This window comes from Gossypium hirsutum, chromosome A06, assembly GCF_007990345.1.
Source record: "Gossypium hirsutum isolate 1008001.06 chromosome A06, Gossypium_hirsutum_v2.1, whole genome shotgun sequence".
NCBI classification, from domain to species: domain Eukaryota; kingdom Viridiplantae; phylum Streptophyta; class Magnoliopsida; order Malvales; family Malvaceae; genus Gossypium; species Gossypium hirsutum.
The window spans coordinates 12,442,152-12,464,272 of record NC_053429.1 but is presented as its reverse complement, the minus strand read 5'-3'; the positions used below and the strand labels follow the sequence as shown (position 1 = coordinate 12,464,272).

The 22,121-nt window shown below is 35.7% G+C and overlaps 3 protein-coding genes and 1 long non-coding RNA gene across 4 annotated transcripts; all 4 read left to right on the top strand.

Moving 5' to 3' along the window:
* Nucleotides 1-484: 484 nt before the first annotated feature.
* On the top strand, nucleotides 485-5,397 carry LOC107963546 (uncharacterized). The gene is made up of 7 exons (XM_041115365.1): nucleotides 485-557; nucleotides 708-777; nucleotides 865-970; nucleotides 1,463-1,561; nucleotides 1,648-1,956; nucleotides 1,998-2,319; nucleotides 4,811-5,397. Exons 1-7 carry the CDS (start codon nucleotides 485-487, stop codon nucleotides 5,296-5,298), a joined length of 1,467 nt encoding a protein of 488 aa, XP_040971299.1. The 3' UTR covers nucleotides 5,299-5,397.
* Nucleotides 1,979-4,887, top strand: LOC121230416 (uncharacterized). The gene is made up of 2 exons (XM_041115129.1): nucleotides 1,979-2,387; nucleotides 4,811-4,887. Exons 1-2 carry the CDS (start codon nucleotides 2,043-2,045, stop codon nucleotides 4,811-4,813), a joined length of 348 nt encoding a protein of 115 aa, XP_040971063.1. The 5' UTR covers nucleotides 1,979-2,042; the 3' UTR covers nucleotides 4,814-4,887.
* A 43-nt stretch (nucleotides 5,398-5,440) lies between the features above and the next one.
* On the top strand, nucleotides 5,441-6,910 carry LOC107962671 (lysine-specific demethylase 2A). The gene is made up of 2 exons (XM_016899141.2): nucleotides 5,441-6,110; nucleotides 6,413-6,910. Exons 1-2 carry the CDS (start codon nucleotides 5,880-5,882, stop codon nucleotides 6,599-6,601), a joined length of 420 nt encoding a protein of 139 aa, XP_016754630.1. The 5' UTR covers nucleotides 5,441-5,879; the 3' UTR covers nucleotides 6,602-6,910.
* Nucleotides 6,911-11,207: 4,297 nt separating this feature from the next.
* On the top strand, nucleotides 11,208-16,163 carry LOC107962670 (uncharacterized). Its single transcript, XR_001701723.2, has 5 exons — nucleotides 11,208-11,637; nucleotides 11,771-14,696; nucleotides 14,798-14,900; nucleotides 14,970-15,052; nucleotides 15,134-16,163. It is a non-coding gene; the product is annotated as an uncharacterized lncRNA (long non-coding RNA).
* Nucleotides 16,164-22,121: the final 5,958 nt, after the last annotated feature.

The following is a 22,121-nucleotide window of genomic DNA, read 5'->3' as shown; positions in this document are numbered from 1 at the left end:
GTTCTAAAAATCATCTCAACAATATATAAATTTAAGACTAATGGGCTAAAGCCCAAAATTTTATTTAATATTAAAATAAAAAGGAAGAAAATTCAGAATGAAAATAAAAGTGGCCCCAATCCATTAACCTAAATTCCAATCAATTCCAATCCATTAACTTAAATTCCAATCAAGTTTTACAAGTCTAAACTCCAAGTTTTAAAATTAAATATTTGATATAAGATGGTAATAATTTAGAGTTGAAAAATAACAATGAAATTGGGCTAGATATAAAGGTATAAGCCAGTCTTTGTTGAACACTAATTACTGTGTCTGTATATAATTTTCAACTTGTTTTTCCTTATTTTTACGAGGGAGATTTAAAAGGTTAAAACACGAAAAAAAAACACATTTGAAAATATTTGGCCGCCCGCTCAAAAATCAGAAGCCCCCAATATTTCTTTAAAGCTCAGAAAACAAAAGGTCAAACCAGAAGAAGAAGTAAATGGCTCAAGAAGCAAGGCTAAAACTGAGAATGCAAAAGGAGCTGAAGCTCCTTCTTGTCGATCCTCCTCATGGTGCTTCCTTTCCTACCCTCTCTTCATAATCTGATATTACTGATCTCTCTTCCATCCACGCCCGTATGTTCATTCTCCCTCTCGCTTTTGCTTCACCCAAAAAAATTATTTAAAATAATTAAAATCCAAAATCTGGATGATGTTTAACAGAAATAGAAGGTCCTGAAGAAACTGTTTATAGCAAAGGAATCTTCAAGATTAAGATTCAGATACCTGAAAGGTATATCTAAGTTGCACAATGAATTTCAATTTTTCTTTCGCATTTTCTTTTATTAAAAGGAGGAGGGTTTTTTTTTTCGCCTTAAAGGTATCCACTTCAGCCTCCGATTGTGACTTTTGCGACGCCAATTTATCACCCGAACATCGATAATGGAGGTCGAATTTGCCTTGACATTCTCAATCTTCCTCCCAAGGTTAGTTTTGTTTTAGTCCCCAAGAAAATTGTAGTGATACTAAGTATTTATCTTGCATAATTTCCTTTGTATGCTTTTATTATATTTGAAGAGACAGTGAAACGATTATTTCAAAAACTTTTAAACTGATGGTTGGAAGAACTCAATTGTTACGTTTAAGTTTCTAACTTTAAAACTTTAGATTTATATTCACTCAAAGAATGTTGTTGACCATATGTGCAATATAATGGATCCTTGATCTTTATCCGAGTGGAATCAAGTTTAAGGTTATTGAACTTTCAATTGTTTACAGGGACCATTAAACATGAAGAATAGACTTGTCTGACGTTTAAGTTTCTTTTTTAGTTAGTAGACACTGAAATTTTTATGCTAAAAAACCATGTTTGCCTCATTGATTTCTCTTCTATTTCACTTCTAAAATGGAAGTTTTGTTTCTTTAAAGTATCTGATATATGATATATGACATGAAGAGTATGGTCCTCATCTAAACAGGGGGCATGGCAACCATCATTGAACATTTCAACAGTGCTTACAAGTATAAGGCTATTGCTCAGCGAACCAAATCCTGATGATGGCCTAATGTGTGAAGCAGTAAGTAGACTTTCTCTCAAGATAAATTGATTTTCCTTTCTTTTCCATGTTTTCCCTTTGCTTTTGATATGTTAATGAATCTACAGAGTAGGGAATACAAGTATAATAGACAAGCTTTTGACCAAAAAGCACGATCAATAACTGAAAAATATGCCAAGGCTGGAGCTGGAGAAAGCAGTTGTAGCTATCAATGCACTGAAACTAAAGTTGATTCAACGATGGTATTAGCAGTTAATTTATTTGATTTTTATGTTGTTTGTTTTGGATTGGTTATTCTTCATACTTCTTTTGATTGCAGGTGGAAGTTCAAGGATTGGACCAAGCATCAAACCATGGTGGTCTGGAGCTTAGTCCTAGCAATAAAAGAACACATGGCATTAGCCAAAAGTTATCACTGGAATCTACAATCTTAAACAATAAAAAAGATGCTGACCAGAAGGTGCCTAATCACAACTTATTTCTTTCGGCATCGGGAACTCAAATGGAATGTAAGCGAAAAAGAGAGAAGGAAAATGATGTGTTGAGCAAATACAATCTTAACCATGAAAAAGTTAATGGAAAAGGGCGGAAATCATCTTCGAAAGTGTCTGGTCAGTTCAAGGACGATTTTGATAACAAGGAGAATGTGGACCCAAATTACCTATCATCACTCTACCAACATCAAGCTTCCTCTAAATCCTCATTTTCTCTGGCTAGCGACAATCAACAACTTGACCAGCATGAAGATGATAATTCAGCAAACAGCAGCACAAAGAGCAGTTCAAAGCTATGCCAAAGCCAGAAAGATCCATTTGGGTCTATGGAACCAATGCAAACATTTGAAAAAGTGAATGTTAGGATCGTCTCGATTAAGTAACGAACAAGTAAAAATAGTAAAAGAAATTGAGAAGATGAACACACAAATTTAACGTGGAAAAACCCCTCAAAAGAGGATAAAAAACCACGGGCAAAGATAAATTTACTATAATGGCAAAAGAATGAAGAGTACAAAAGATGGAGATAAAAACTAAACCCCGAAAACCCGAAAAACAAAGAACCTTCAAACGTAAACACAAAATTCTCTGAATGTGTTATGAGTTCTAATCTAATGGGTGTCTCTTAATTTTAAGATTGTAAAGGAGCCTATTTATAGGCTAAATTAGTAAGTCAAATAAATTATACTAATAAATGCTAAATATATTATACTAATAAATACTAAATCTTCTAGAAAGAAAATATATTTTTATTTAACTTGACTTGCAAGCAATCTCTTAGAATTTGGGTCACACAATTCTAACAATCTCCACCTTGACACGAATTCTTTCAATGCCATCTTTGCCAAAGCCCGCCACGGGCCTATCTTGAACTATGCAGGGAATTAACTGAGTCGAATCTATGCTTAGAAGCTGGAAGACTTCTAGCCTTCGACTTATGCACTGCCAAATCAAAACTAACCCGGGTCTGATTTTCACGAATACAGTGCCCTAACTTTTCAAAACCTGCATCCAAAAGAGAACCTCTCTTCAACGAAACGGTCATACCTTTTTCCCTCCTATGACCAAGTTGCCTCCGCTTCAAATGAGTTGACTTTGACTCCGTAACGGACGAGGGACGTCCGATTTCACCGGTTACTGTAGAACCTTCCAGAATATAAAGACTGCCGGTTCTTTTACCTTTTAACAAAACGAGAGCTCCACGAGATACTTTAATGTTGCTCGACTTGATGTTGATTCTGCATCCTTTCAAGTCTAAAATACTCAAGGAGATGAGATTCTTTCGTAAATCAGGTACATACCTTACATCTGAGAGTGTCCTAATCGTCCCATCGTGTATCCTAATTTTAACAGTACCAATACCGATTATTTTACTAGATGAATCGTTTCCCATGTGCACAACTCCACCTTCAACTGAACTGTATGTGGAGAACCATTCTCTATTGGGACACATGTGGAAAGAACATCCTGAATCTAGGATCCACTCAGACGTAAGCTTGGAGTTATCGCTCGTTGACACTAACAAGAAATCATCACCGCCTTCATCGACCAAATTAGCACCAGCTACATCTTCCTCGTTACTCTCAGCAGCTCTTTTATTTCGCAGTTTATAACAATCTGCTTTGACGTGACCTAACTTTTTGCAATAGCGACACCTTTTGTCTCGTTTCTTTGATGCTACCAAAACGGAAGCTTGTCTATCTACTTTGCTATTCAAATCAAAATCATTGTCGAGTTTGTCTCTACTCAACAAATGACCCTTCACATCTTTGAACGAGAGTTTGTCTCTGCCATAAATCAGGGTCTCCCTGAAAGACTTGTATGAAGAGGGTAAAGAGCACAATAATAGCATAGCTTGATCTTCATCGTCAATATAAACCTCAACGTTCTTTAAATCATTTAAAAGAGTAATGAATTGACTGATGTGATCTTTAAGAAGCTCACCTTCGTTCATGCGAAACGTAAATAGACGTTGTTTCAACACTAAACGGTTAGCCAGAGACTTAGTCGCATAAAGAGTTTCTAACCTTTTCCACAAGGCGAATGAGGTCTTCTCCATCAATACCTCCTGCAATACTGTATTCGCGAGGCACAATTGGATTGCAGACAAGGCCTTTTCATCAAGCTCTTCCCATTTTGTTTGATTTAGATTCTCAGGCTTTTTCCCTGTAACAACCTTTTTCAAGCCATTTTGAACTAGAATTGCCATCATCCGAACTTGCCACAGATTGAAATTTGTCTCACCATCGAACTTCTCAATTTCAAACCTTGTTGCTGCCATCTCTGACCGGGCTGATCTATGAAAGTTAAACTAGCTCTGATACCACTTGTTAGGATCGTCCCGATTAAGCAACGAACAAGTAAAAATAGTAGAAGAAATTGAGAAGATGAACACACAAATTTAACGTGGAAAAACCCCTCAAAAGAGGATAAAAAACCACGGGCAAAGATAAATTTACTATAATGACAAAAGAATGAAGAGTACAAAAGATGGAGATAAAAACTAAACCCCGAAAACCCGAAAAACAAAGAACCCTCAAACGTAAACACAAAATTCTCTGAATGTGTTATGAGTTCTAATCTAATGGGTGTCTCTTAATTCTAAGATTGTAAAGGAGCCTATTTATAGGCTAAATTAGTAAGTCAAATAAACTATACTAATAAATGCTAAATATATTATACTAATAAATACTAAATCTTCTAGAAAGAAAATATATTTTTATTTAACTTGACTTGCAAGCAATCTCTTAGAATTTGGGTCACACAATTCTAACAGTGAAAATTCTTGGGACAGTTGAAGAGAGTCATGTTGACAGAACCGAAAACATCTGTGCCAATAAAAAAACTGAGAAGCTTAGTTCAGTAGGTAAGAAGCTTTCACTGGGACTCAAAGGCTCAGCACATAGACAACAGGTGAACAACAAAGAGAATGTGATGTCGGTTCAAAACTTGCCATATTCAAAGCCCCAAACTCTTGAAAGAAAGGGGCTTGGTCGTAAGCTATCTTTAATTCCTTCAACACAACAACTGCAACAGGGATGCAGGGGTGACCAGAAGCCGCAGTCTCATCAAGTTGTTCAAAGTATGCAAGCTGATGTGGAGGTAAAGGAGAAAGGAGCAGAAGAAATGGAACAAGAATCTTCAATATCTGAAAAGGTAGTAGTGCTAGATAGTGAAGACAGTGAGGGGGAAAAGCAGACTGCCTCATTGAGGACGAGAATGCCACTAGCAGCTAGGAAGCGCCTTGGGAGGTGGAGAGTTTAAGGCTTGAATCAAATAGTTATAGCTTTCTCTAGTACTATTTGGGTTCTTTGGTGTATTTGCATGGATGCTTTATTGAATGAAACTTTTAAAAGTGTTAAAGACTCTTTGGTATATAACATGGTCCGTGGTTCTACGGACAATAGAATCTTAAAGTAGTGATTTTGCATTTTCATCAGAAAAACTGGTTTTGATTAAAATTAGTCTGTTGATGTAGAACGCCATTTGGTAATAACTCTCTAATGTAGAAATGAAAAAACTTATTACCTCCTATTGCATCCCAAAAACGAAAATACAAGAAAAATACAACTTGAAGATATTTAAATAAAGTAGAAAGAGTTTTGAATTTTTTTTTTAAGTTAAATGACAAAAAAGTGAACTTATCAGTTAGTTTTTATTTAGGGGGTACACAAAATCTGAAAGAGTGAGGGCTGAGCCACCAGAAATTAGAGTTATGGTCATTGTTTGAGAAACCCACTCTTGAGTAGCGCCCGACTTGGAGAAAAGGCGGTCGGATTTGTATAAGACCCTTTCTTAACTCTGTTTCGCTCCAACTGGGGAAGCAGTACACCCCACCAAATACCATGGCATCTTTCATTTGCATCTCCTTATCCCCGCCGTCCATAACCCTAGCTCCGCCCTCAACCACCTCCACCTCTTCTTCTTACACTTCCACGGGTGTCATTTGCAGATACCCCCTCGCCTTTAGAGTCTCTAATGGCCATCAACGGAGCAGGAGAAAGACACGTCATGTGGTTTGTATGGCTCCCGAGGAAGAGAAATTGACTCGCCGCAATCCCCTCGATTTCCCCATTGTAATTCCTTTATACTCTGTAACTAGTTTTTAATTTCCTTGCTAATGGGATGGGGAAATTTCAAGTTTTTCGCAGTCGGGGCAATCCCTAACTACATGATACGATACCTGTGGTCAGCTTTTGTGAACAATAAAACGTTATGCAGTAATAGTTAAGATGATTTTTTTTGTTTTTTGTTTTTGTTGGTGTAATACTCTGTTTTATTGTGTTTGATTAGTGGGTAGTGGCAGTTTGGCTTAGATAAATCAATCATTTGAGAAACATGTTTTCATTGTGTTTTTTTTCCTTTGTTTAAATGGCAGGAGTGGGAGAGGCCTAATCCCGGGCGTAGACCTGATATATTTCCTCAATTTAGCCCTATGAAGACACCATTACCACCACCAATGCCATACGATCCTCCAGAAGAAGATGAAGAAGAGGAAGAAAGGAAAGAGGAAGAGGAGGAAGATCCTGAAAAGGAAGAAGAACCCGAGAATCCTGATAAACAATAGTTAGAATTTGCTTGGTCTGCCTCACTTTTTTTGTAGTACTGAGTTTCAATGGTGATTCCAACTTGCTTATTTGCTTAGCATATTTGAGTGGATGCAAGAGTCATCCATTTTTGGAGTATCTTCCTCAGGCTAATATAGGCTAAGTTAGGTCGTCTAAGTTCCTATTTTCGGAGCATAATAAGTTACAAGTCTTTCCGAAATGGAATATACTAGTTTCTTTTGGTTACTCTGTTCTTAGCTGCTGTTTTCTTGTTCATTTGTTCTGAAAAATCCAGAGTGCAATATAAGGGTTAGGACTTCATGGTTTCATTGTCGGTTATCTTGATGAGAGGATGAGCGGATTTGGATTCTCATCGTGAAGCTACTTCTATTGCATCTATGACTTGAATCTTTGATATCCTCTTGTATTAGCTCTCATTAACCCTCATCTTATGATTTAAGTCTTCTCTTGCAAGATCCACAAGAGGAATAAACAGAGATGATCTTTGCTTACTGCTCGATCCCCAGAACAGAGTTGCTTCATAACTATTTATCAAGCTTCTGGGTCCACTTCTAAAGTTCATACATTTTGTTTTTTTTAAAAGAACATTCTTTGTAGTTGGAATTTGATGAAAATGACGAGGATCATCACAGTGAGCAGCAGCACTTAGCTGCATCTTCTCTCAAAAGGCATCATGGATGGGGTATCTGCGCTTCTGAGCATATAATCACAATGAAGAAATACAATATGATTGGATTTTATGCTAAACATCCCCAAAATACATAACTATAGACATGATTAGCTAGAACTTTTAGAGGGAAAAAGGAACACATATCTCTAGTTAGCATCTATCATGGATATATGGACGATATTTGCCGAAAGGTTGCCTGATTCAGTACCAGGAAATGTTACCCTTGTTTCAGTTTTAGTAGCATATGCAGGTTCTTTTGGTTCTTGCAGAAAATTTGGTCCAAAATATAGCAAATGTTATGTCAAACTTTTTCGTTTATATTACTATATGCCAACTCACGCTATTTGTATCATGGGCTCGATTGTGACTAAATATTCTTGGCATTCCAAAATTTGATAGTTAGGGTTCACATCATCATCATCAAGAAAAATATTACTATTTTTCCAATCTCTGTATATTTTAGGGTCTGTTTGTTTTGAAGTAAAATATTTTCCTGGAAAAGCTTTCAGCGTTTTCTGGTGTTTGTTTAGGCTGAAAATATTTTCCTCAAGCAAAATCAATTACAAAACACGGTAAAAGAGGCCCTTAATTTTGGAAAATGTCTTACGGATTTCGTTTCTGTAAGACATTTTCTGGTTCCTCCTTTATCAGGTAAGCTCCTTCTTCTTCTTCCTTCTTCCGTTCTTCATTCCTTTTCCTTCTTCCGTTCTTCATCTTCTCTTCTAGGTTTTTGTTCTTTTCGTTGTTGATCTCTCTTTATATTCATCTTTTACGTTTGCCTGAAATTCTCGAGCTTGATTAGCACAAATGAACCCATTGGGTCATAATTTCACTTCCAGTCCATTAGCCCACCTCTCATCGTCATCTTCACCAGCCCTGGATACCGACTCATTATGTTCTTTTTCTTCATAATCGAATATTTTTACCTTCATTTTAGAGAAGGAAAAAAAAAAAGAGAATAATTGCGGGATTAAATATTGAATTTTGAATTGAAAGTAATATCTCTCCAAAAGGGGGGAAAATGAGGTTGTTTATTACGTTGGTAGCAGCAGTTTTATGTATCTTATGCATCAATGTCTTCGCCGATCCCGTTTTCCCATCTCATATAGGTATCTCCATTTTTCTTTCTCTTTATTTTTTTTATCTGAAAGTTCCGGTTTTTAATGTAAAATTCAGACCTCTTTTTTAGGTATAATTCATCTGAATGTTGTTTGGGTTCTGGGTTTTCTTTAATTCTCCTTAATTTTGATTTTTCATGTATGAAATATAGAAGAGTTTAGCTCATGAGACCTAATTTAAAATAATCATGCTTGATAATTTTTTTGTTTGCTTTTTTCTGGATTAATGAATATTTTCTGGATTATTAGATATGCTACTTGTTTATTGTTAATGATTAGTAGTGTAATATATGCTCCTTTTCCAGTCCTTCATAGTTAGAAAATGAGTTTTTCCTTTTTTTGGATTTGGAATTTGATTCAACCTAGTGTTGTAATAGAATGATGCTAAAATTAGATATCCTTTGTTATTCAGCAGCCTGAGATCGATCCTTGTTTCGGTAACAATGAGGAATGTTTTCTGTTTTTCGCAAAACTAGAAAGGATTTGCAATTGTATATAGTTTTTTTACTTGTAGCAATGGATTTTTTAGAGTTAATAATAGGTGTAGAAGTTGAGTATTTATATGTTGAAAGAAAATTTAATGCTGAGAGCTGATTGTAAGATAAATCTGGATATTACGGATCATAGATCATGTTCTTATGCCTGGGTAATGTGTATATGTGGACTAATGAAAACCTAGCGGTTCTTTTTTCTTTTACGTTTGCTGTTTTGTTTTATTATTACTTCTTGTTCTTCCATATATATATATATTTCTGTTAATAGCTTGAGATAAAATTACTGCATTTTTCTTTGCATCGAGAAATGGTTTGAATACTTCCATTTCGATCTGCTCTTTCTCTGTTTTGATTTTTTCATCATCCAGTGATTTTATCTTCTTTGATCTCTAATCTGCTGTGGGTTTTCAGTTTGCTCTCTTTGAGTTCCACTTTCGGGTTTGCCCTCTTTGAGTTCCACTTTCGGGTTTGTTCTTCCTTGTAAATATTTGAATTCTTTGTCCATCTTTAGATGCTTGAACCTTTTTCAAGTGGTGGCTAAGTTCCTGTGATTATCATTTTTTTTCTCAAACGAATGAAAAGTATAAAAAGAAAAGTGGGAAGTGCTGAATTTCAATCGACATTTATGTGGTTTGGGTTCTATATTCGTTTATGAACAAAAGTAGTTATATAATGTAAAATTTCCTCGATAATTTTTATCTGGGTTCTGAGCCCTAAGCTAAATTGCTGTAAATTTCATCCAATAACATATAATATGTATATAGATAGATAAGATTGCTTGATATTGCATTACTTTGTGATTTGCTTTTATTTTAGGGAAATTACTTAACAGTTAAGTGCATTGAGCTAGTGTTGCTAGTACCTCTTCTTCAGTAATGAAAATTTTGAGTGTCTTTCAGAGAAATGCTATAATGAATTTGTTTTTGTCATGCAGCAACCAGTTTGTATAAGTAGTTCAAGTAGGCCACGTTTAAGTTCGAACCAGCGACTTCTTGGAGTTTTGCTGCGAGGAAAAGGCGCGTCCATTTCTTCAAACAGGTTGGTGCTTAGAGCTCTCTGCAAGTTTCAAATTCATAGCACTTGCATTGGTTGTATTTACTGTGATTATTTTCTTTGGGATAATTGAGGCTATGGTTGCAGCGTTCTATACACATGTATAAGGGCACTAGACACAGTTTCTATTTCAGTATATACAATAAGTGCATGTGTAATTGTGGGGCGTCCATGTTCTTTGTACATATATAGCAAATTGGTAGTTGTGGTGGTGTTTAAGAGTGAAACTGTAGCAAATTGGTAGTCTCAAGTGTATCCTCATTAATGATATTGCAGGTTATTAAGGATTTTGCAAGTGGTGAGATTAAGCAGGTATCAAGTTTGTTTGACTGTTATTACAAAACAGCTTCATTGATTGCAGCTAGTACCAAGGGAGCCGCCATTTTCAGTGGAGCTGATCGTAGTGTAACAGAGCAATGTATGAATATGGAAAGAATCTTGGCCTATCATTATCATTCCAAGTTTTTGATGACATATTGGATTTTACACAATCAATAGAAGTTGAAGCCTGTACCAATATAGAACAGCTTTCTTAGGATATTAATTGGTTCCTTGTAAGTGATTGTATATTCATACAAGGCTTTGAGCTTTGACTTGAACTCCTAGTTTCAATTTCTTCAAATTATAGATTTGTCTGAGAAAAATAATTTCTCTGTTAAATTAAATTGATGAACAATAAAATTTTTGTGGTCATCAATATTAAGCTAATAAACTTTCATTATGTATACAAGGAAAACCTATGTTACAGGGGTTTCTTTTTTTTCTTCTTAAAATATTTGTGTTTGACGTTTATCTGAAAAAGTGTGAATAGAATTTTGTTGTTTTCAATTTATGACAGGTTAATATTGTAGCTTAATAATTGAGTATTATTATATATTTAATTTGATTTATTTATTTATAAATAAATCATTGCAATATATGTAAAAATAATTTAAAATATAAATTTATTAATATATATAAAAACAGTTTTTTCGGAAAATATTTTCAGGAAATCTGCTAAACAACAAAAAATATTTTACACAGATTCATCCAAACAATAGAAAAGTAATCATTTTCAGAAAAATAAATTATTTTTCAGAAATTATTTTTTAGAAAACATTTTACTGACAAACAAACGAAACTTTACTCATAATCCAGAATATATATATATTGTAAACGTGAAATGTGGCAGTTAGTGGAAGAGAGAATCAATTAAATTAGATGGAAGGCTTGGAAAACATGAAGAAAATCTACGTAGTAAAGGCATTTTCTCCTCTTCTTGCATTGTATGTAACAACCCAGAAATCTAACTTGGTTCATATTCAAATTTTCAATAATTGACTGTTAGAGTTGATTGAGAATGGTACCCCAATAGCATTGAAAAAAAAAATAATGTATGGTACTGAACCAAGCCGTTAAACCCATGATTCCCAAATGGCCAGGGAGGGAGGAAGTCGCTTGTACTAATAGGCAATCAAAAGATTATATATTTCACAAGTATAGTAGAACGGTTTGACCCCTCGTTTTTCTCTAGCTACCAGTTCCCAATTTTTTTCATAGTTCCTGGTAACTACAAGGAAGGTTAGGTCTGAATGTCAGCTGGTCCTAAGATTGGCAGTTAAAGAACCCAAACCCAATGGCCCAAACTTTCTTTGACTACCAGTTCCAAGCTCCTATTTCCTGCATTCTTTCAGGCTCTCCAAACTCCACAGTAACCCATGGTATATGCTTCTTTTCCTTGGCCATCTCTTCTTTCATCGTTCTTTATCATCATAACATCAATATTCATTCATACACATGTGTGTATAGATAGATAAGGCTCACCCTATACTTGTATTTCCTTCTTTGTTGCAGTCTCTGACGCCCCTTTTGTTTCGGTCTCTATTGCGGCTATTGATGTCGTTACTCACCGAGCCTGCAGCTTCTGTCACAACCTTGCTATATTACAGTGATAATCTGCCTCAGAACATCATCTGGGAAAGACTGGTTCGACATGAAATGTTAGACCAAGAGAATTACTTGTTCCATTTCCTCGTCAACTTCTTGAGATGTTTTTGTTAGACTATGATTACCACCACACCACTACTTCTCAAGCAGAAAGGCAAGATTTCAAGTGCCTCATCTCCTTTTCATGGATAGCTGTAATTGTTTGTTCATTTTGGTGATTGAGTAATTTTGTTTTCCCTAAAAGAAAATATTGTGTACTAATGAGTAATGACACGTTCGATTCAAGCATTTCGAAGCAATTTTGTATCAGGAAATAAAGTCAATATAGAGATGTGTATGACTGAAACTTTTGAATAGGGACTGTACAGGGCTTTGCTTTAGTAATTTTTGTTTTTGTTATTATATTCTTAAAAGTTTTACTTCCATCATGCATCCAACCAAAACATTAAATTTGTTTTCTGTAAATCTCTTATCACTTTTTCACATCTAGAAGATTAAAATCTAACGATTTAACTTTTGAATCCTACATTACTCGGCTGCAAAAATTTGATGATGGACATTGAGATTCCAGCGTTGAACTCAGCCACCCTTGGAACGATTAGGGCTGCTAAGAAAGTATGGTGGAGGGAAGAAGTGTAACGACCCCAATTTGGTTCCTAATTTATTCAATTTGAATCCTAGTTAGGGTTGCTAAAATTTATTCAATTTACATTAGGTCTTTTTCAAACAAGCTAGTTTTGAATCCTACATAATTTCATGATTATCAAGTTAGTTTGACTTATTTGTTAACTTTGCTACATTAGAGTTAGTTTGGCTTATTTGTTAACTTTACTACATTAGGGATCAAATTGAATAAATGTAAAAATTATCATGAAATTATGTAAGAAATAGAAAGTATAAGGTCCCTAATGAGAATATATTAAGTCGAATTTTAATCCGAAACTAGGAACTAAAAATTATGTTTTTCCCGAGTTCAATGACTAAATTGAATAAAATGTCAAATATGAGGGAAATTGAAAAATATAATTATATGAGATCATGCATATCATAACATTGTATAAAAGTGATTGGTATTGATTTGTTATATAAAATAATTGTATAGATCAAGATTTGGATGAAAGTGGATCTAATAGGGGAAAAACTAAAATTACGGATTAATCCCAGAAGTATCCACTCTTTTCACATTTTGAACAGGTAAGTTAATATGAAACTTACTACCTTATTTTATGTTATGTGTAATTTTGCGTTCGATTTCATATATATATATGTTTGAATATAATTAGAGTACTAGTGAAATTGACATTCATGGCTAGTAATAGATTGAATTGAAATGTTATGTGAGGGTTGGTTATTATATGGTCATGTACAGGGTACAATATGAATTATGGTTGATTACACGGATTGGTAATGATATATATATAAGGAAATGATGTTCGTGTGAACTTAGTAAAAGGTTAGGATACGAATGATATGCCAATAGGGTTATACGCGCACTTGTTAAGAGATTTTACATGTTATAACATGTTTTAGCATCTATTGCAAATTTTTGGGCTATGTATAACATAGTTTTAGCCCAGACAGGTAAACTAATGTAATTTCAACTTGTGTGAGCAACTTAATTCACCTGTGTATCCGAGTCCATTTTACTATAGTACCATCAAGCGATATTTATCTTAATTGAAATAGAAAGACTTGAAAATGTATTGATAAGAAATGATATATGTTTATAACTTGTTATGTGACATGAAGTTGCTTTGATATTAAGTGATGTTATTCATGATATGCATGTGTGTCTAATCTATTTGAATGGTAATGTTGGAAAGTGACTAGTTAAGGCATTGTAATGCCCCGAATTTGCGCCTAGAAGTATTAGGTATTGAGCATGGAAACAGTTAGGAGGCGGCACATAAATAATTAATTATGTAAGAAGTGACACAAATGCATGTTTGTCTCAATGGTTAAGTGTTCTGGGAAGTGCCTGAGAAGTCTAGGGTTCAAGCCTAAGCAGGTGCAAAAAAGTTTTGCTTTTGAAGGAATAAGCACTGTCTCTGGGCAATAGGCTTTTAAACAATTGTGGGGATAACATGTCATAAAAAGCCTGCTAGCCTAGTGGTAAGTGGTGTGTGGAGTGTGCTAGTGGTCTGAGGTTCGAATCCCTGTTTGTGCAAATAGAGATTATTTTTACTGTTAGCTATGGGAGGTAGTAGAGTTTGACTGAAACACTGCAGAGTGGAGTGGAGTTTGAATTGGTCATGGAGGGAGTTAAGGAGAGATTTTAGGAGGAAATTAAGGGGTTTTGAAGTAGATAGAGTGTTGGAGCCGAATTGGGAGTGTAGGCACTTGTGAGTTCGACTTTGGGGAGGAAAGAATTCAGCTGTGCAAAAATCACTCTCATTTTCCTGTTATTCTTTTGGTTCTTTTCCTCTGTGAAGCGAAATATAGCATTTTGGGTACCTTCTTTTCTTATGGTCTGTTCCAAAATTGCACTTTTCTTCTGAGCCGGATACTCCATTTTTTTCTATCTCAACCCTTTTAAGTCTAACAATTTTCCTCTTTTGGTGCTTAGCTACCTTGGCCAATTCTCCTTCTTCTTCTTCACTCCCAATCGATTTTGTTGTGCCAAGCATCTCTCCTTGTAGCCGAACCTTTCCTTCTCCATAAACATCTTTCACTTCTCTTCTCTCCTTTCTCTGCTTACTCTCAATTTTTCCCCTCTTCTTTTTAAGGCTTGGCCGAATATTACTGCTCTTATTGCTCCACTGTGTCGACTTTTCCCTTCATTGTTATCTGTCATTTCTATAGGTTACTGCTATTCTTTGGATTTGCATTTTGGGTAAGTCTAGCTCTCGGTATGGATGCGATTCTTTTTCTTTCTCCCTCTTTGCTATATTAGTCTAAAACCTAACATCTTCCTCTGCTGCCGTTTTTTTATAGGGGTGTGATTGTTTCACCTTGCCTCTATCATTCTGTGTACTTTCGGCTCTGCTGTGGGTGTAGGCCGATTGCCCCTTACCTCTAGTCTTGGCTTGGAGTTTCAGTAAGTGATTAATCATCTAGTTCCACTATTCTTTTGACTAAAGGTTGATAAGATTCGGTTTAAATGCAGATAATCCCTTAAGGCAAAAGGATTGGGCTTATGCAATGAAGTAAGTGGGCAAGCCTAAACCGACTAATTCAGACGTGTGATAGGTAAGTTTGGATAAATGTTTTGATGCGGGTTTTTGATTATTCAATTAGTATGTGATTAACCGAAGCGTGTAATTGAAATAGGTGGAGTACTCGTGGGCATTCGCACGTCTTCGTGAACAAGGTGTGTAACCACACTGCTATACATGTAAATTGGCAAAAGCCCGAAAAGTACAACTATTGACACTACACGAGCGTGCACTCGCTCGTGTGGTAATCCGAACGCGTAAAACATGGGCGTTTGAGCGTTGAGGCCACCATGAGTGATTTCATGGGCCGAGACTGTTTTAGGCCACGTTGGGCCAGGCTGTGTAGTTCACAAGGCCAAGGCTAGTTTTTGGCTTCGTGGGCCACACGGGCGTGTGGACCTGCATGGGCTGCACAATGGGCCTTGGGCCCATTTCTCACTGTTGGACTGTTAAGGTTGTACGAGTCATGCGAGACGACTGTAACCTTCTGTTGGGTAGGTAAATATACCTAGACCCCAATGTGTTGAAATGACTGTTTTACCCTTATAGGATAAAATGACCGAAATACCCTCATAGGGTAAAATGACCGAAATACCCTCATAGGGTAAAATGATCGAAATACCTCCATAAGGTAAAATGACGGAAAATACCCTTGTAGGGTAAAATGACTGTAATACCCTTGTAAAGTAAAATGACAGATTTGTTCTACGATGTGTATGACTGTATTTGAGCATGCCACGTTATATGTATGTTGCATTGCATGGGGTGGGATATATGATTTTGGAGGAAGTGTACTGTACTGATATGGTCGCACAAGACGATTGTGGACCTACTGATGGCTTTAAGCTTACTATACTGGCAGCTTTGCTACAATACTGTTTTAGTGCCGCAATTGGTGCTACTTGGTGTGTAGGGCTGGGTGGGTTGATTTTATCCCCACATGGTGTGTAAGGTTAGTACGGAGATGGTGTGTAAAGGCTGGACTGGGTAGGATTTTCTGCTTGCATACTGCACTGATTACTGTTACTGCATTGATCATGGTTACTGCACTGATTACTGTTACTGCACTGATTAATGTTATTGAAATGGGCTGAAGCCTAGATCGCTACTGTTACTGATATGGGCTTAGGCCCAAAATTTATTCACTCTCTGTTTGTCTAACTGTTTGTTATTATGGGATTACACACTAAGTTTTCGTAAACTCACCCATCAGTTTTAACTGTACAAGTAATCCTTAGGCAAATCGGTGCTGCGAGGGACCCGGAGGTGGACACACAACAGCTTACGCTTTTGAATTTAACTTTTAATTTATAAGTAGTTTTATTTGGGTATTTTTATGTAAAAGGCCTTTTTAAGTTTTATTCTTTAATTTGGGCTTTTATTATTACATTATGATTTATACCTGTTAGTGGTACGATACGGGTTTTCAAAAGATATGCATGATTTACCAATATACCACGAATATGCAAAACTATTTCAGAAGCTTCGCGATAAACGAGAATTTAAAATTAATAACGTTTTAAAAGAAATACTTTTGATAGTGACGCAAGTTTTAAAATTATTTTCTAGATCACATTATGGATAAATAAACATTGGGTTTTTCAAACGTTATCATGATTTATGAAAAACACTTCAATGTGACATCGCTAGATCCGGCCATAACATCCAGGCTAGGTTTGGGGTGTTACAGGCATTATGTGCCAAAGATATTTAAATTGCATGCCAAAGTGATTGGTAGTTGTTATACTGATAAGTGATCAAGATAAGCATAGTATTTCCATTTAAACTTACTGACAGTTCTCAATGTTTACTCTAGTTGTTTCCTTCACTTGTAGTTTGTCACCTTACGGAACTGGTCAAGCCAGATCAATGTGAAGTACACACTATAGATGAGAAAGTAGATATATATTCATTTTGAGTCTAGATATTATGGCATGTACATAAGGACCTTTGTTGTGCAAATGATCAATTTCGAGTTAATGGTTATGTGGTAATGTGATAATGGTTGAACTTGTATATTAAGTATCGCATGAGACCTAATTGATGCATGGTTTAGCCTTTTGTGATGCTAGCATGTGTAATGATCTTAATTGGTATGGTTTGGCATGTTAAAGATTGCAAGGAAGATAGTTGGAATAGCCAAGTTGATAAATGGCTTGAGAAATGGTATAATTGAATGTTAAGTATGAGATGTGATTGAATATATGCTTTGTGTGATTTATGTTGGAGTCATTTAAGTGCTAAGCTTCTAATTTGTACAAACATGGTATGTTTGAATGGTAAATGCAATAATTTAGCATATCTACTTGCTAAATGAATGAACTTGCACAAATGAAAAATATTTGTTTGATGCTAATTTGAACGCTTGATTTCACATGTTTATTAACTTGAATTACCATGGTTTGATATGAATTGATTGAGTTTTGAATTGTAAAAGGCTACATGAATAGATATAAGGGTTGGATTGAAAGCATGAATTGGTACCAAATGTGATTTTTACCAAAACAGGGGCAATGTCGCAATTACCTAACCCCAATGTCACTATATAGTTCGAAAGTGAGTGGTATCGAAACCGTTAAAGTCACAACGTAACTCACTAATTGATGATGTCACGACGTAGGAACCATAATATTATAACGTCGATCCAAAATTTTTAAAACTTTACAATTTGGTCCTAATTCAAGCTCAAGTTAGCAAAAGAGCTTTCGTAAGCTTGTGTGGGACCTAGAAATAGTTATGTAACATATTATGTATGTGAATTATACTTAAATATATGTGTGAATAATTGAATTAATTTTTTTTAGTTGCTCTAGAAAATAGTTTAACATTTTGTAGCTCGAACCTAGCGACCGGATCAAGCAAAGGGTGTTATAATAGTTGCCATTAGATAAAGGAGGAATGACGATGGACAATGCTTTATTACCTAGCCAAAATTCACTTATCTCTTTCAAGGATATGCTCATGAGCAATGACTCATGAGGGAATAAAGTCAACCATGAAAATGTAGATGAAGATGATTTGGTTACCGACGTCATTAATGGCATTCCTTTGATATAATTTTTTTATAGGATTCATGCTTTGATGGAGAAAAGAATGAAGAACAAGGTTGTGGTAGGTTGTGGTAAAACTATTGGGTAGAAAGATGGAATTTAATATGTTGGTGTATGGGGATAAAACATAAACTTATGAGAAATTAACCAAAGTGTTGACTCAAGCTTTTGAAGTGGTTGTCTATGTGCCAATGGAAGTGGCCACTTCCACTATCACTGTGTTAGATACATAACTTTCCTTGCTTGTTGACATGTTTGACCAAAATATTATGATGATTTGATTGCATATTTTAAGGATCTTATGAAGCCAATATGGTGTTTATCAGTGGAGAAGAGATTATGTAACACCCTAAACCCGGCCCAGACGTTATGGCCGGATCCGACATGCCACATCGAAACGTTCGAAACATTTCAGGTTGTTGTTCTAGAAAAACTTACTTAGTGTTTTAAAAGATAATTTCAATACAGGTTAAAGTGAATGGAAGCTGAGCACCAGGTAGGAAACCGGAAAAGAGGAGGTGAGTCCATCGGACTACTTAAGTACCAAGCTCCCTTCGGATCCAATCCTAGACATGCACACCGCCATTGCCACACCTTAACGTCATGCATATTTCCAGGAATCCAATTTGATTAAGTCCTTTTTAGGAAAAGTGATTAACTTTGGAAAATAGTTTCATTGCGGAAGCTTTACTTGTTGTCGTGTTATTTTGAAATCAATTACTGTTTTTGAAAACACGCCCTAAAAGCTATTCAATTTCAACAGTTAATATAAGTAATACCTATCTTAATAAAACATATTAAAACCATAAAAATAATTGAGCAGCCTTATTACAATTAAATAACTAAAAACCTTAAACGTAAATAAAAAGGGATGTCCAATTCACCAGAAGAAAATCAACTTGTAGAATGTGTGGCCACTCCGAATCCCTCACAGCTCCAAGCCCACTATGGTTGGGGATTACCTGCGTGGATGAAAATAAAGGAGTGAGTTTGGGGAAAATCAGTGTGTAAATTAACCCAACCATAGCCTATGTCGTTTCAAACCACAGAATAAGTTGGCCTTAGCCCAGAACAGAAGTTAGAATAGAGCCCATAGGCCCATAACAGAACAGAATAGATATCACATGTTTATGCAAAACCCAACCCATATCCAACCACATGCACCCCCATACCAACCTTTCACCATGTGGGGAGACTACTCGACCCACCCAACCGCTACACGCCACAGAAATATGCAGCATGGCTGCCAGAACAGATAATGTGACAGAGTCACCAGAACAGATAATTGTGGCAGAGCCACCAGAACAGATATATGTGGCAGAGCCACCAGATCAGATAATTGTGCCATAGCCACCAGGACGCTTCCTCCATAATCATGCAGCAGATATACAATTATGGCATACATCATACAGAATTAAATCATCATGCTTTTCAGTCAAAAGTAACCCTAGGGGTATAATGGTAATTTTTCACCTAGAGGTATATCAATAATTTCCATACATAGGGGTATTCAAGTAATTTCACTATTCTTAAGGTTTCCATGCATAACATAGCCATTTACGTACGACTAGAAACACTTACCGTATTTTTTTACCGAATTGGGCCCGTTGGCCCACTATCCCGATTTTGGCCCATTAAGCCCAAAAACATCGAAATGCACAGAGTCGTGCACTCTATAGTCTTATCACTTTAATCTACCATACACATCAAACTATTAATCTCACGAGCATTCGCACACTCGCATGTTCTCAAAATACCGGCTTTTCGGCATTTTGGCTTTTCGGCTTTTGCTGATCTAGTCTATAAGAGGGTGTCAGTTACACACCTGTTTGCGATGATATGCTGACGAGATCCACACATGAACTGCCTACAATTGATTACTAACACGTTAATCTAACTATCAAAAACGACTATGTATTAACCTCTTACCATATTCGGCCAACCATGCCTAAAACCCTATTACTCTTACCTTCTTGCCGAAATATGGATTAGTTCCAAGGATCCAACCGAATAGTCTTCAAGTCTTTCGCTGCACGCTCCCTTGTTCACGCTAATGCTTACACATTCAAAAAAGAAAGAGGCATAATGCCCTTAGTCTAAACGTTAGCCCCCTTAAGGGTTTCGGCTTTTTCTTAAAACATGTATGATTAACGCAAATTATTTCAACAACTTACCTATCATTGTTTGGCTTAAAAGAGTGCACCTATCCACGATCCTAACCCCGATCTATCGTACTCGTAAGAAGAAACAGATTCCAACAACCCAAGTTTCCGCTTCCTCCACCACAGGTTTATAGATTTCGGCTTTTATAAGTAAGTAAGAGAAGAGAAGTTCGGCTACCACTAGATTCGGCTCTTGGAGAATATGGGAGATGGTAACAATAATGGATATGACAGAGAAGGAAGGGTATGAGTTTGATTATGAGGAAAAGAGAAGATAGAAGAAGGAAAAGGATGAGAAAAGAGGTAGTATTCAGCTATGGAGAAAACGGCACAGTGAGGGGTTTCTAGGTTCGACTAAAAGAAAAAGAAAAGATGAGCAGAGAATTTGGTTTTGTGGTTGTGAAGTCGACACAGTGAAGTCTTCGGTTTTTAGTAAAAATAAAAAGGAAGAGAAGAGAAACCTAATTTTCGGCAGAACAAACTAAATAACCTAGTCCCGAAATATAAAAGAATTCGACAGCCCTAGACCAAATGCCGAAATTCCCAACATAAGGTGCCCTAGCCGAATGTGCACTTGCAGAGTCCCCTATACGGCCAACTCCTACTTCATACTCAGATTCCTTGATTTTCTCCCCTTATCAGCTCCTAAATCTTCTCCCTTATCCCCTTCTTATTCAGTCACCTGAGCAACTCAAACTCCTCCTGACAGTCTTTTACTTGAGTTCCATTGCTTACCCTTTCTAAACATAAAAAATAATTCCCTTAATATGCTGTCATTGTGACTTGAACCTCAGCTCCCCCTAGCATCCACACGCCACTTTTATAGCCTTCCTAATGGCGTCACATGCCACTTTGCCACCTGCTTCTTTGTGTTTTATTTTACCCAATTAATACTTAAAAGCCCAATTAACCAGAACCCCTTTTTCCTATGGAACTAAAATTAACTAAAGTTACCAAGTTTTAACTTAAACTTGGGTCTTCTAGAGGCCCACTAACATAATTAAACCTACGCCAAACAGACAAAACATAGAAATTTTAAATTTGCCAACATACACAGAATTCCCAAAAATTGGGGCATTATAGATTAAATCAAACAAGATTAGTTTTCTAGGATTCTTATATGGTCCACTTACCTTATATGTTGAGATATACAATCCATGAATATATGTACAATCCATGAATATATTAGCTAACTTTATAATCTATTGTATCCTTATATTAAGGACAATTGATTATATATTGAGATATGCAATCCATAAATATATGAGCTGACTTTATGATCTTTTGTATCCTTATATTAAGGATAATTGATTGTATATTGATATATACAATCCATGAATATATAAGTTGATTTTATGATCTTTTGTATCCTTAAGTATAATTGATTTGATGAGATTTGGGCAAATCAAGATGAATTAAAGTTTACCTTATGAAGATGGATTCATGCTTCAAATATAAAAGGTTTTTTCAACCTGGTAGAGGTTTTCTGTTAAGAAAAGTGACTTTTTAAGTGGTTATTGATGTGTCAAAGGAAGTGACCATTTCAACTAGCACATCGACAAACAATATAATTTGTCTTATTTAGAGTTGGAAATCTTTTACACTAAATTAGTTGGGCAATGACTTAAATAATTTTGTAGATAGTGTGTTAGCCAATATTTGAATATCTATTTTATGGAGCAACAAATCTTTAAAGATTGGATCAAACCGGATTAAGTAATCAAATTTTCTGAAACATTGAGATTGAATCAATATTGATTTGAAGACTTATCTTAAAGATCTTTGATTTATTTTGGACTATATAAGTATATTTGTAAAGCCTTTTATGAGGTTATTTTAATGGGATATTGAGTGTAATTTATCTTTATCATGGTAAGCCTTAAACTCTTAT

What these genes read in the sequence shown, in the direction of transcription:
- LOC107962671 (XM_016899141.2), top strand. Translation starts at nt 5,880, where the DNA reads ATGGCATCTTTCATTTGCATCTCCTTATCCCCGCCGTCCATAACCCTA. An exon ending in ATCCCCTCGATTTCCCCATT is followed by an intron (nt 6,111 to 6,412) that starts GTAATTCCTTTA and finishes TTTAAATGGCAG; the next exon opens with GAGTGGGAGAGGCCTAATCC.
- LOC121230416 (XM_041115129.1), top strand. Translation starts at nt 2,043, where the DNA reads ATGGAATGTAAGCGAAAAAGAGAGAAGGAAAATGATGTGTTGAGCAAA.
- LOC107963546 (XM_041115365.1), top strand. Translation starts at nt 485, where the DNA reads ATGGCTCAAGAAGCAAGGCTAAAACTGAGAATGCAAAAGGAGCTGAAG. An exon ending in TCTTGTCGATCCTCCTCATG is followed by an intron (nt 558 to 707) that starts GTGCTTCCTTTC and finishes GATGTTTAACAG; the next exon opens with AAATAGAAGGTCCTGAAGAA. An exon ending in AAGATTCAGATACCTGAAAG is followed by an intron (nt 778 to 864) that starts GTATATCTAAGT and finishes TTCGCCTTAAAG; the next exon opens with GTATCCACTTCAGCCTCCGA.